General features: G+C 33.7%; 1 protein-coding gene across 1 annotated transcript; it reads left to right on the top strand.

The window, feature by feature from the left end:
• Positions 1–5,112: 5,112 nt before the first annotated feature.
• LOC118041333 (transcription factor UNE10) lies at positions 5,113–9,719 on the top strand. The gene is made up of 6 exons (XM_035048618.2): positions 5,113–5,399; positions 5,522–6,218; positions 6,324–6,425; positions 6,859–6,924; positions 8,743–9,099; positions 9,307–9,719. Exons 1-6 carry the CDS (start codon positions 5,293–5,295, stop codon positions 9,391–9,393), a joined length of 1,416 nt encoding a protein of 471 aa, XP_034904509.1. The 5' UTR covers positions 5,113–5,292; the 3' UTR covers positions 9,394–9,719.
• The last annotated feature ends 5,246 nt before the right edge of the window (positions 9,720–14,965 follow it).

The raw sequence follows: 14,965 nt of genomic DNA, 5'->3' as shown, positions 1-14,965 counted from the left end.
TGGTTCTTATCATTTTGTAGGCGTGGGATTGTTCTGCTAAATGAAATATGAGATACCATCAATATTGATCTGGAGTTTCTTACAATCACAAGGTACGTAACTGTTAGCACACGAGCGTGAAGACATGTTTGAGTGTATCAGAACAGAAATTGATCACTCTTTGATTTGATGGTTACACGACTTATGCTTTTGGCATTTCTCTTTTTTCACAGTTCTGAATGGACGATGAAGCCTTGCTCTTAACTCGGAAGCTAGCATGAGGAAAATGCTGGAAAAACTACTGCTGTGTTTTTTAAAAAAACTGGAGTTGTTATGGAGTCTCTGGGTAGGATTATGTCCACTTCCATGGAGGCCAAGTCATGATGAGCATTTATTCAGAACCGGGCCCATTACCTAGAGGCAGCTAGATATACAAGGGATTTGTTTTATTAAGTCAAACTAGGGCAAATTCATGTTGGAAATTGTCGATTCGCCTGAACAAATCTTGCTGCAGAGGATGCGTAGTGCATCTCTGGCAGGGAGCAGGACCCAGAACCCCATTGATCATGATTCATAATACTTCCAAAAATTTTAAATATAAATTTCCCACTTCGTTGTTTACTATGTATTCTTGTTGTATATTGGTAATTTGGTAGCTCTCCTATTGATCATTCATTAAACAACAGGGATAGTTAGTAAGCCTTGGTGGCCTTGTCTGAACGTAGAGCTGTAGTTGACCTTGTGATTATAATCTCCTTATTTCATTAGAGCATCTTATCTGGACTCAAGTTTTCAACACCTACATTAAACAAAATGGCCCGAACAACGATAATTAGAGAATGGCCTGAACAAGCAGGAGACGAGGCACGTCTTTTTATTTGTTAAATGGGCTTCGATATTAGGCCCTTAATCATTCCATACCGCCGCACCTGACTTGAAACTCGAGCAAATCCAGCCTCCGGCATGTGTGGTTGCCTGGTTGGATTCCGATGATAATTTGGAAGGAATTATATAAACCGACTTCCCGTTAAAAACCAGTCCCTGTAAATTAAACAATAGATAGTCATCCTCCTTGTAAATTAACCGATAAAAATCTATAGAAGCCTAACTTTGCAGTTGCTGCATTCCACAATCTCTTTCTTAGTTTCTCCTTTGCCTAGTTTTCTATAATCTTCGACTTCCGCACCACTAGGCAATCCTCTTAAGTTTTCTCTTTACCATCCTCTCTTTAGTAACCATTAAAAGAAATGAATGGGTGTGTGCGTGTGCACACACATATATTTATGGACCGGGAGGATTATATGTTGGTTTATGCTTGGATTAAAAAAAGAGAGAAAGATTTGAAAGAAAAAAAAAACTCTACGAATGAGAATAATTAATGACATGCTATTAGTTATTTTGTAAACTCAATTAAAAAAAAATATATAAACACAAACATAAAAAAAAATGAAAATGAAATTAATAACTTATGAAAGGTTATAAGACTATTTTTACTTAAAATTGATCTCTTCTAGTTTTATCTATTTTTTTAAGTGAATTTAAAAAATAATTAATATGATGCATTAGTTACTGTTCAAACACTCTAAAATTTCTTAACACCCTCATATGGTTAACACTTAATATCCAAAAAATAAATGTTAGTCATAATTTACAACTCTTAATCCAATAAGATGAATTGTTCCTTAAGGGAAAAGATAAGAAAAAGGAAATGTTTACACAATGAAACTTTACTGGATTCAAAATTCACAGATGATAAATTGGATTTTGCTTCACTTATATTCCATTTGAAATTATATTTAAATTCATCACTCTCTTTCTCTTTTGTCTTTGATATAATTAAATATTATAATGGATATAAAATCCTCCCGCTAACATGTGGTTTTTCTCTTTCTCAATCTAATTTATAAAAAATAAAATATAAGCTTGAAAAATAAATTGCATTTCAATTCATGAATCATAAAATGGAATATAAATTTTAAACGTATGTTTAAAAATAAAAATCTTCCTAAATTATATTATGAAAAATCTTAATAAATAATAAAATTAAAATTTATTAATACATCAGAAAATAGAGTTGCAGCTAGATGCAATAAAAAAGGAAAAAAAAAAAAAAAAGCTAAGTTGAGAGGCCGGTGAACCCCTCATGTGTAAAGTTCAACGCTAGTTAAATTAAATTGAATTTTACCCATTTTTTTATTTTACTCGAAACAAATCAACTAGAAATCTAATGTAATTGAATCAAATAATTGATTTGAACAGGATGAAATTGCTATCACTCTACCTTGACAGCGTGCATGTCTGACATAAATCAGAAGTTTTATCGACGGTCTGTTGAAACCGAGGGTGGTGGTGACACGTGGTGAGCTCCAAACAACCGTGTCTTGAGTTAGAAAAAAAGACTACACGTGTGAAGCGTCAACGTAAATAACACAAATCCGACATCGCAATTTCCTATAAACCATTTCTCATCCTCATGCCATATGCCATAGGAGAATCTGAAGAGGGTGGTCTTGCTTGCAATTGCATGTAATTTATATATATATATATATATATATATATATATATATATCAAAACCTCAAAGGTATTTTTATTTTATAAATAAAATAATGTCTTGGATTTAAAATTGAGATTTAATGACTTCTCTTCAAAATCTAATAATTTTTATTTATTTATTTTGTCATTTATAGAGGAGATTCGGGCTCAAATCCAGTGGAACCTCTGTCACGCACCTTCCGATGGTAGAGATATCGTTTGGATTCCAGTCGCACTGCGTCCGCCTTTGTTTTCTATCAGCTGCCACAAAAATTTCTGCCTTTTAAGGCTCCACGTGCATTAGAGTTCTTTCTTATCTTTCGCACCACAACTGTTTTGAATAGGACAAGCAGCATTTATTCAAAGTTTACACTCGATACTTACTATTAATAGTATTTTCTTCTTCTTTTTGCTAGCGTATGCGGGCGTATATATATAGTTTTTTTTATACTAGTTTTTACAATTTTTCAATTTTATATATAAAAACTATTTCATGTTAAGATTAAGGAATTAAAAAATATATATTTTCTATTGATGATTCACATCTAGAAAGATTTGAAAGCTGCCATTTTTTTGGTCTCTCCCTCCTCTTAGTCTCTTCTCCTCTACCTAACTCCGTGTATTCTTGGGTAGATTGAACCTTAACTTAAACCTATGTGAAGATAGGAAAGACCAGAGGAGTGAAAAGATTATCCTACAAACAAATCCTTGCACCTGGGTAACCTTATTGTTAATAAACAACCTCTTAATTTTAAATAAATAAGTTTTTTTTAAAATTATCTCACTCAATTTTTTTTTTATTAATAGTCATTTTAGTCTCACTTCGTAAAGACTCTCTCATCTTAGCTCCGTGTACTCTCAGCACCTAATAGTTATCTCTAAGATTGACTCCGCATCAATTTTCATAGCCTGACTAACATTCTATTAACAATTTATTCTCAAACATCAACCGACTAATAGCAAGAGTGATACACTAACTAATGAACTCAACTTTTTTATAAATTAAATATTTTTAGTTAGCTTATATGATTCATGGTATCTATAAATACCAAAGGTCATCCAGTTAATAAATATAATTCAAACAAACTTACTCAAGCATCCATAACACTATTATCACTCATTATTTCTCACAAACACTCTTCACACACATTTCTTTTTTAACACACATATTTTTTCTCTATTTATTAACTTAAGTATCAGAAAGTTTTCTATCCTAATAAAAAACTTGTTTTGCAAACCAGTCGTCGGTCCATGATTAAGTAAAAAAATCAAAATCTGTCTGGAATTTCTTAGACATCATCACCTATAATTGTTATAATTGCTTTACCTGGTAATGGTCTTTTGTCTTTCAGTATGTATTTGATTGTAAAGTTCAGACAAAACTCAACTTCCAAATTAGCTAGTATATCCTTTAATTAAATTACTTGGTTTGAGACATTTTTATCTTTTAATTTTTTTGTAGTATTGACTTCAATTATGATAAAATTTATTTATTATAACAAAATTAATTAATTAGGTTTTAACTAGTTTATAGGTACACACTACATTGCAAATCGCATTAAAAAATTTCAAGATTGTAAATAATTATTTGACATTGTTATTAAATTCGATCCAGTAAGTAAATCTTGAAACTTCCCAATTCAACTCTTTACTTAGTCTAGGTTTAAAATTAAAACTATGTGGAAGTTGCTTTAATATGACTTAGTCAACTTAGTCAGTCGAAAAGCAACTCAACCGATTTGTAAAAAAAAAAACTGAGAATGAAATTAAAAAAGAAAAGGATGAAATTAACAAAAAAAAACCTCTTGGCCTTTCTTGCCTATCTTATTTTTTAAAATTAAATCGTGTGAAAAGTTATCTTTAATATCATTCGGTTAATTTGACCAATTTGAAAGACAGCTCGAATGTCTAGTAAAGAAAGTTTGAGAAAAAAATTGATAAAAAAAAATGATGAAATTGATAGAAAAAACCTCTTAACTCAACTTTTTACTTAACCTGGATTTAAAATTAGATCAAGTAGTAATTTTTTATTATGATTTAGTCAGCTTGACAGATTTAAAAATAACTCATATAATTATTAAAAAAAATTTAAATGGAATTGAAAGAAAAATAACATGATTAGAGAGAGAGAGAGAGAGGAATGGAAAAGGGTTTTTGTTTTTTTTTTATTATTTTTTGAATTCAAATATTACAATTAGTATGTAGATCGAAATTTATTTTCTTAAACATATCAAACCAATTAAAAAAATATACTTAAAATCATTTTTTAAAAAAATAATCTTAATTGATTCATAAATTATTCTAAAAACATTTGTTATTATTGAATTACATGTACACACGCACGCGTATGAGTGCGTGTGATCATGATAGCTTTTGTATTACTAGTATTTTTTGCTATACTCTTATCATTGAGAAATTATCTTGGGTGGCTGTTTCGAATAGACATAGCGCTGTCAATTATTTAATGCTTAATCCATGATTACTCATGGAAAAATAAGAGAAAAAGCTCTCTCTCTTTTTTTTGGTCGAATTTTCAATTTTACCACACATATTGGACTAGAATAAATTCTTCTCTCTCTCAAAATGTTCTGATATATCACAGCCATAAAAAGAGCGCAAATCTACACATCAGCCATGACAACAACAACTCCATTCCCATAGCCATATGAACCACCAGTATCCCTCTCAAAAACACACGAAAGTCGTCTGTAGAATCTATTCAAAGAAAAAGATAACTCACTTTTTTTCAAGTTCATATCCTACAAGAAAACTTTCTCGAAATGAGTCATCAGTGCGTTCCCAGCTGGGAAGTTGATGACAATCGCACCGCAGCTCCCAAACTTTCCCTTCGCTTCCACTCCAATTCCAGCGCACCGGACGTGCCCATGTACTCTCTCCTTCTCGTAGATGCATATAAGATTGCCAGATCATGTCAATACATATCTATATGCGTGTCTGTGTGTGTTGAAAGATATGTACAGTGATGACATAGGGTGTTTCCTGGTGCAGGTTAGACTACGAAGTAGCAGAGCTAACATGGGAGAACGGCCAGATAGCCATGCACGGCCTAGGACCACCGCGCGTGCCAGCCAAACCAATAGCCTCTTCTTCACCCTCTAAGTACACATGGGACAAGCCACGCGCCAGCGGCACCCTTGAATCCATTGTCAATCAAGCTACATGTGTCCCCCAATGCAATAAAGCAACTTTTGACAACAGTACTGGTTCGGACCATGACCTCATCCCCTGGTTTAACCACCATAAAGCCTCAGCCTCCGCCACAATGACCATGGACGCTTTAGTTCCTTGCTCGAACCGGTCTGATCAAGGCCGGACCACGCACGTGATAGACTCCGGCCCAGCGGGATTAGGCACGTGTGTGGTGGGTTGCTCCACTCGTGTGGGGTCTTGCAGTGCCCCAACTGCCACGCAAGACGAAGATGGTCTCCTCACTGGGAAACGTGCGAGGGTGGCGCGTGTCCCAGTACCACCCGAGTGGAGCAGAGACCAAAGCGTCAACCATAGTGCCACTTTTGGCAAGAAGGATAGCCAGCAGATGACGGTGGACAGCTGCGAGAGAGAGTTCGGTGTTGGGTTTACCTCCACTTCTTTTGGGTCGCAAGAAAACACCAGCTCAGGCACCAACCCATGTACTAAGACCCTTACTGCTGACGAGAATGACTCAGTTTGTCACAGCAGACCACAGGCAAGTTAATTTATTTTGGATATTATGTTTATCAATTTATAGTATCGGAGTAGTTTTGTTTTTTGTTATTATTTTAATTCTTTGGGTTTGTTTTGGTTTTGAAAGAGGGAGGCAGGCAAGGAAGATGACAAGAAGAAAGGAAATGGGAAGTCCTCAGTTTCCACCAAAAGAAGCAGGGCTGCTGCTATCCATAACCAATCTGAACGAGTATGTTCCCTCTCCTGGAAAACGCCTTACAGCACGAAATAAATTAATAGAATATTAAAAGAAGTTTGTTTCGCTTTAAGTTAATGATAGGTTCCATAATTGGAGAAAATCATGTTGTTGGAACAGAAGATTTGATTGAGCAAATAATTGGATTAACACGGGAGATCTCATGAGAATTTAATTATCAAGTGTTTACGACTTTAAAGCTTTATAATAAGGCTTCAGCTTAAACCAGGTCCTTTTGTGGACTTTTTGCAATTGACCCATCGGAGGTCTTTTTTATTATTATTATTAAAATCACTTAAATATCTAATTACAACTCAACCTTTTTAACGCTATATATATAGATTTCAAGTATCATATTATGTACCATCATTGCTGGTACGGAATCCTTTTGGTTTTTGTTCAATGTTGCTTTCGATTTTATTGGCAGAAAAGGAGAGATAAGATAAACCAGAGAATGAAGACGCTACAGAAATTGGTCCCCAGTTCCAGTAAGGTACGAAAAGTTTCTTCGGTAGCTGTTCAGTGTATTACAAAGAAGCTCTTTAAATTTTACCCATGCGCGTTTATGGCACTTCACCATTACATATTGTGCACCTACCAATCTTGTTTGATAATTAACATGCATCCCCTAGCTCGTCAAAAGTGGAAATAGTCACCAGTTATTGTGGCCCGTCTTAGGGTTGTTTTTTTTCTTAAAATAATAATGGTAAGGTTATTCCCCAGCCAAGCCAGTATCATACACCGAGACCATGTCACTTCTAGATCATTGCAAAATAAGAGGGTTAAGATTGGATTACTTACTGAGAAGAGGAAAAAAAATTATATAATTGCTAGGCCTACTCTAGTATGGCATATTTTATGATCGCATTTATGCAAGCACAGTTCTCTCTCGAACTGGCAAAGTTTACTCACCATTTGAGTGATATTGAATTCCATGGGAAACTACTTAATTGCCAGTCAAAACCGTGGGATGGAATTCAAAGAATCCATCCTCCGAATTCAGGTTTTTTATACTTTTTTTTTTAGCAATTGTTTGTGGAGCTGATCATAATGTCTTTTGCTGTAATCAAATATATACTGCTGTTGTTTTTCTTGTGTTATGCACTTTCTTTCTTTATTTTTATTTTTTCCCGTATTGCTGTGAACTTTTCCTTGAAATAATGGAATTTCCTCTTCACCTTTATGGTGAAGCAATAAATCAATCATATCACAGTTTTTCTCATCATTTAATTAGGCAAATTAATGATTGCACCGTAGTTTTTGTGAGTTTTAATCCTGCCAAACTGCAAAAAAAGAAAAGAAAAGAATCTCATTCCATTTATGTAGGTGTTTCCATTTGAAGAATGGTTAATTATTCCATGAAAATATATCAAAAAGAAGGAGAAGCTATACACTAACTCTTTAACTTCCATCTCAAGGTGGTCCGTGCTGAAATTCCCAACTAGTTACTTCAAAGTATATATGATAAGCAAAAGGAAAAAAGAAAAAGCAACCCCAGTAAAGTGGCTGCTATCACAAAAGTAGTTCCTACTTTGCTATCATTTATTCTAAAGAGCTAGCCTCACATATCCTTGAGCATAGTCATAGCTACCTTTGTGATATTGGATCTAGTTTGGAAATGTCTATATCCTTCATAAAAATCATGGTCACTTGGTATAGAGTGTCGGCATCGCATTTCAAACTTTTAGGTGCTCTTGTTATTCCCACTATAGGAGACAACTTGGTGACAGAAAAGCCTGCCCGAGTTGCTACTCAATAATGCGAGCTTGCTTCAGATTTTTTTTTTTTAAAAAAAAAAGCCGAAAATCTCACGTTCAAAACGTAACTAAGAATTACTAGCCATAAGTTCGAAGGTTCAGGTCTTACCTTTATGGATCCATCTAATAATGTGTTTCTACATTTAGATTCATGTCGTGTAATGCAGCTGCAGTAATAGGTTCAATAATAAATAATCAGAACGGACAAACACGTCATGATGGTATAAATGTGGTCCATCTCATCCTTTTTTGCATTCAAATGGCTTAGAGTATCTTGGGACAGATCAAGTGATCCTAGTCCACATACCCAAATCGACATGGGGACAGCATGACAGAAGGTTGTTTGGTACCAAGAAAACTACCTGCTATACCACATAAATCCTTCTACTTATGCATGCCCTGATGCCTGCCCTCGTGTTTATGCAATGATTTCAATTAAAATCCTTGCACGAGACGATTTCTTTAAATGAAAGAAAACATTATTGACTGGTATCTATACTATCAGCTATGATTCCTTGATATATATATTTATATGTTCTCTTTGTTTGTATTAGACGGACAAGGCCTCAATGCTTGATGAAGTGATCGAATATTTGAAACAATTGCAAGCACAAGTACAAATGATGAGCAGAATGAATATGCAACCAATGATGCTGCCATTGGCTTTGCAACAGCAACTCCAAATGTCAATGATGGCCCCAATGAGCATGGGAATGGCCGGCATGGGGATGGGAATGGGTGTCATGGACATGAACACAATTGCAGCTCGTTCCAACATGACGGGAATTCCTCCAGCGCTTCACCCCACCGCTTTCATTCCTCTGACTACATGGGATGGCTCAAGTGGCCATGACCGGTTACAAGCCACGGCTGCAGACCCGATGTCTGCGTTCCTTGCCTGCCAAACACAGGTAATTATAAGCAGCTTAAACTCTTGAGTCGGACGGCTTTGCAATCTCATATTGAAGAATTCTACAAGTGCTGTTTGGATTTAATTTTCAGATTATTATGCCTTCAGACATCTCTCATTGTAAGCGTGGAATTGGGGCAAAGTAGGATATATGATATCCCATGATTTCGAATTAACTCAATGTACTGACTAAACCTTTTTGATGCAGCCAATGACAATGGATGCTTACAGCAGGATGGCAGCCATGTACCAGCAGCTACACCAACAACCTCCTGCTTCTAATTCTAAGGGCTAATTAAGGGTTGTATATGCGCTCACACATGGCTTTTTTAGAAAATAATCTTTGCCGGCCACAGACAAAAGGCAAAAAGGTCTGCTTATGGATGTGATTGTATTTTTGCTAGCAATGGTTATATAGATGTACGAGGCATGCAGATGTTATTATTTAAGCTGCACAGATTAGCCAGGAAGCAAGGCTGATGCTCCCTAATTAATTATTTTCCTTTTTTTTTCTTCTAAGTTTTCATTTATTGATTTCCAACTTAAAATTTGTAATACTTTTGGATTTCTGATCTACCTTGCAAGGACAGGGCGTAATGATTTACCACTTTGTGCATACTATTTTTGGGATCCTCTACATTAATCAGTCTAAATTAAGAAGGAATTCAAATTCGCTATTAACCATGTGTAGAGCATATATTTCCATTTATCCAGACTAACCCAAGGCTGTCAAACAAATCAGAGAGTTATCATGCTTTATGGTATACAAATTTAAGCACCATTTCGATCTGGAGTGCAAACAAATAGTGTTTAATTTGTATATAGGCTTTTGGTGAATATTCTAGGTACCCTCTTTAAAAAGAAATTACAGCATCCAAGCTCAAACCTTTTACAGTTAACTGTTCAGGGTCAAATCCATAGTTATTAAATTAGGCCTTGTTTGACATGCTGATATGGAAACTCGATCGAGTTTATTTTGAACCATTTTAATTATTATTAATTATGTCAAACCTGAGCAATCGGCCAACTTTAAGAATCCAAGCTCTAACCTTTCCCAGTTAACTATTCAAGGTCAAATCCGTAGTTATTAAATCAGGCCTCGTCTAGCATGTTGATATGGTTATTGGATCAAGTTTTATTTTTAACCATTTTAAATTTTGACTGTGTTAAACTTGAGAGAAATCGATGCATTAATTCAACCAAACTCAGGTAAGTCCTGATAAGGTTAAATTCATGAAATTTATTTTTTTCTAAAAGGTTTTTTCATATATTTTTTTTTTAATTTTTATCTTTGGAATTAACCCGGTTATCCACAAGTTGAACTGGTAATAGGTTCATTTCAGACAACTATTCTCAACTGCCCTATCTTATTATGGTGAATTATATTTTATTTTCATGCATGTCGTTTGAATTTAGGGTGCATTGCATACTAAATTACACCCATTTATAACACACATACAATACACAGTTTTCATTACATACATGTCCATCTTTTTTTCATTGCTTGTAGGATTAGGAAGTGGTTGCAGCAATTGCGATAGTGGCGGCAGTGGCAAACAACGATTTTTTGCGAGAGTTTTTATTGTTTTGAGGACAGCATACTTATTTGTGAGTTTTTGAGAGAGAGACGGGTTGTCCGCACATAAACATAAAGAGAGGGGGTGGGGTTGTGTGTCAGTGTGTGTATTCTGTGATACAAGAAAAAAGATAAATTTTATGATATATCATGATTCTAAATCGTGATATGTTAAGTTGTTATTATTTTAAATTGAAAAAGGATGTTATCGTGGTTAGAAATATCAATATTTATTAAATATCATGATTCAAAATAGCAAACAATATAATTTTACCAATATTTTTTGAACTATATTATTCCACCCAGATTTTTGTTTTGCTGTGCTAACTTGGAAAAAAAAAAAAAACAATGGAAGAGGTAGTAACTTTAACACAAGAAAGGGGGAAGCGCTTGTAAATGATACCTGTCGTCATCAGGATAAAAGTTCTTCTCCACTTATTTGACCAATTAATCATTAATTTTGACAGTGTCCTGCACGTTGCTGCAACAGAGAGACACCTAACATGAAGTGTTTGCAAAAAGACGAACATATAAATGATTGGATGCTCGCTTGTCAACTCTACACGCCGGTCTAATAACTCAAATCATCATGCAAAATAATACTTTTGAATCCTTCGTGGCCTTCCAGGCCTTTTCGTAAGAAAAGCCAATTTCCAAAGCACCTTCTCGCTCAGTTTTGATTAAAGTTCAATTTACAAGTTACAATGCCAATCAACATGCATGGCCGGATCAAAATTATTGTATGGTTCAATATCATATGTTCCCGATTATATGATTAATTAGTATATCATTTGATCATGCCCAGATCAAAATAATACGTTTGCGATTATTGTAAGATCTTAAACTGTACCCTCACCTTATATTATATGTTTTTTTCTTTCATTTTTAACCTGAGCAGTTCGTCATGTTAATTAGGTTCAAGTGACAAAGAAAGGTCAAGTTTTAGTTATTTTTAAACTTTACAACATGGTGAGTTGACGAATTGTTTCGTGGGACACATGCATCATATCTATCTGCTCAAGTCTTAACACATGCAAAAAACGAAGGTCATTTGAAAGTAATTATGTAGGCCATCTTCTATACATGCATGTTAATGAGACCAGGGAGAGTCCGGCCTAGCTTCGAGTTCTTATCTGCTGTGACAAGACTAGCGTGCAAGAGGCACCACAATTGCTTCTGTCTGTAGCAGTAAGAGATGCACAGAAGTATCCTAATTCCGTGGATGCTGCTAGCAAGGTGGATGTAAGAGACTGCCTTTTTGCATCTTTCCTTTCCTTCATTGCTTTTCTTGAAACGGGTCCCCAGCCGACAAAAGGCTAATCTTTTTATGTAATTCAGTGTTTGGATGGGAACGCGGTGGTTATCCACTTGTGTGCTTTTGTTTAACAATATTTACTTAGATATGAGAAGAACTAATGATTATGCAAGGGACGCTTGGACTTTGAGATCACCACATGCTTCATGTTGAAAATCTAGCCCTTTTGGTTTCTGGAAAAATTTGTCTTTTAGGCTAATTTCACTTTCATGACACGACGTTACGTTTTCTCATAGATCTGTTTCTCCTTTTAAATTATTGCCAACCCTAGTAGATAATTTATTAGCCTGTCCGCTCCAAAAAATATTCACTTCACTCCTTCGATCTAATATTTTTCTGCTAGTATTTATATTCATATTTATCGATCTTTCCATTAATAAATTTAATATATTATCAATAAAACAAACTTTATATAATAAATTTAATATTTTTATTTGTCCATCAATATATATAACATATCACTAGAATAACACCTATAATTTCATCGGTGACTTAACAATAACAATGATATTTACAGTAATTTATTTTCAATTTTCTATGCAATATATTGATGAAGATATTTAGTTGATATTTAGTTTGTAACCCCATCAATAATATTTTTTTAAAAAATATTGAATAAAAGTACAAAAATTATTAAAATAATATAAAAATCAAATATTTACTATAAATTTAAATATTTGTATATTCAAACACAATAAATCTAAAATAGAGGTGACACTAGAAGAGAAGGTCAGTTGTCGTCACGACCGTTGAGACCAATTATGAGGTGCACATGTATCACTTATTTGTGATCTCATCTCCAATACCAACATGTAGAGTTATTCATAATCATAAGTGAGTCGGTCAAAAATTTCATTGTTGCCTGAGCCTTTTCTTGTTGGTCTAACATTGTCGTTAACTCTGAAGTTTGAGTGTTTAAAATCAATTGTGAGCATCCAACTACTGAAACACTACGGATTGTTTGTAAGTTCTCAGTCGTAGTGTACTCGATTTCTATTGGGTCCACTAGACAATTCTGTCTCCAACCACAAATCCAAATGGATTGAAAGATTATCCTTGTATTTCTCTTTCAACTGACTATTATATTTATTCTGGAAAAAAAAAATTCATCAAATTCAATGAAATGGTAACTTAAGATAAAAATGGTTGAAAACTAACATACCACAAAGTATTGAGCTCGATTATCGATGAATTATTGCACCCCTTCTTAATGGTTATCACTCCGCACATGTGTTTCAACAAAAATCTTCATCAGGCTTGGTTCACGTCTAGGAACCATAACCTATAAGATAAATATACACACACAAGCTAATAAAAAAATAAATTTATATATATATGTGTGTGTGGATTTAATAAAAAAATATATATCCTATTATTTATTTCGCATGCGAAATAAACAAAACAGATTTATTGATGTACATGGTAACGGAATCATGTATACACTATTTTTTATTTTTCCGCATCGGATTGTAATAAAAGAATTTGTCAGTATAGAACATTGCAATATATTAATAAAAAAAAAATTATATTTATCAAATTTTTAGTACTGTTTTCAGATATTGGCTAAATGTCAGTAGCTGAGTCCCAAACTGTTTCAAAAACAAATCTTTTAATTTTCTATCCTGCCCCTTTAGACGGTGTAGGATTCAAAGAAAAATATTCATAACAGTGACCAGAAGAAAAATATTTATTGGAAGTGACATAATCTGTATCCCTAGCTATATCATAAAAGGCTAGCCTTCTACAAAAAGTTTAAAGAAAAACTTATTGGCCTAGAAGTTGAGCGGTGTCAAATGATCTCCGCATATACATGATCGAAAATAGATAGACATCATTGGTTAATATTATATTTAATAGTACACTAAAAAATGCCGAGTTTTTATAGTAGTAAATTTCATTATGTATTTTCTTACAAATTACTATAATTAAAATAGTCAATATTTAAAAAAAAATAAACGTGAAAATATCAAAACACGTCCTTGATAATTACCAAAAAAAATTCATATAAAAATTCAAAAGTACCCCAAAATATGCAAACCTTATTTTTTGTTTTTTTCTAGGGATAATAACATATTTTAACTATATATAAAGAGGGGAAAAATTGAAAAAACTCATGGCTAACAGCCCATTATTGTTGTGATCATAAGAGTAAATATATATTTTACTGTTTAAGAGCCTATGAAAAATCGAGAAAACTCTTAGTTAATAGGTATATTTTTACTGTAAAAAAATCATGAAAAAACTAACATATATCCCAATAATCTTATAATAACCGATCAGCCAATAAAAAATTCCACGGTTCTCCTACCTTCAAGACTTTTTTTTTTTTTTTTTTACATCCAATAGCAAAACGATAATTTCCCTACAGTACTAGAAAGAATAAATTGTATCTAATGCTAAACACGCGCCCTATATATGTCTAGTAAATGTCAACATTGGCTCCGTACGGCGGGTTGTAGATTTTGCATGTCTTGCAAAATGAAAGTTAGATATTGGGCATCTCCTTCGTCATGAAGATATTTTCATGAAATTAATGAACGGTAAGATATTTTGTGGATTGTGGATGATATGAGTCTGGTGTACCAAAAAACAAGCTGGCCCAGATAGATATTCAGCCCTCTCAATTAAAACTTTTTCTATTGGGCCTATCAAAATTTTAGCGGGCCAGACAGCCTATTTGTATTTGGGTGGTATATTTTTTTGGTGGGCCTTCCTCTAAATTAAATGCACATGTTTGATTAATCTCCATTGTTCTCCATTGTCCATTATCAAAGAAATTGAAATCTCTCTATTGTCCACAATAAGCACTTGTCCTTTTCTAGATATCTTTTTATGTTAAGAATGAATGAATCATCTCTTCATGTTATTTGGAGAGAAAAATCGACGAAAAATGAAAAATATTAGAGGGGAAAAATGTCAAAAAACTCACCCTGATAATATGTTTTTTTTTTTTTATCACCTTCTGATTTTTTTTTT

The sequence above is a fragment of the Populus alba genome, chromosome 14 (assembly GCF_005239225.2).
Source record: "Populus alba chromosome 14, ASM523922v2, whole genome shotgun sequence".
Classification (NCBI taxonomy): domain Eukaryota; kingdom Viridiplantae; phylum Streptophyta; class Magnoliopsida; order Malpighiales; family Salicaceae; genus Populus; species Populus alba.
This window is presented reverse-complemented; position numbering and strand designations above follow the sequence as displayed.

What these genes read in the sequence shown, in the direction of transcription:
- LOC118041333 (XM_035048618.2), top strand. Translation starts at nt 5,293, where the DNA reads ATGAGTCATCAGTGCGTTCCCAGCTGGGAAGTTGATGACAATCGCACC. An exon ending in AGCGCACCGGACGTGCCCAT is followed by an intron (nt 5,400 to 5,521) that starts GTACTCTCTCCT and finishes TTCCTGGTGCAG; the next exon opens with GTTAGACTACGAAGTAGCAG. An exon ending in TCCTTGCCTGCCAAACACAG is followed by an intron (nt 9,100 to 9,306) that starts GTAATTATAAGC and finishes TTTTTGATGCAG; the next exon opens with CCAATGACAATGGATGCTTA.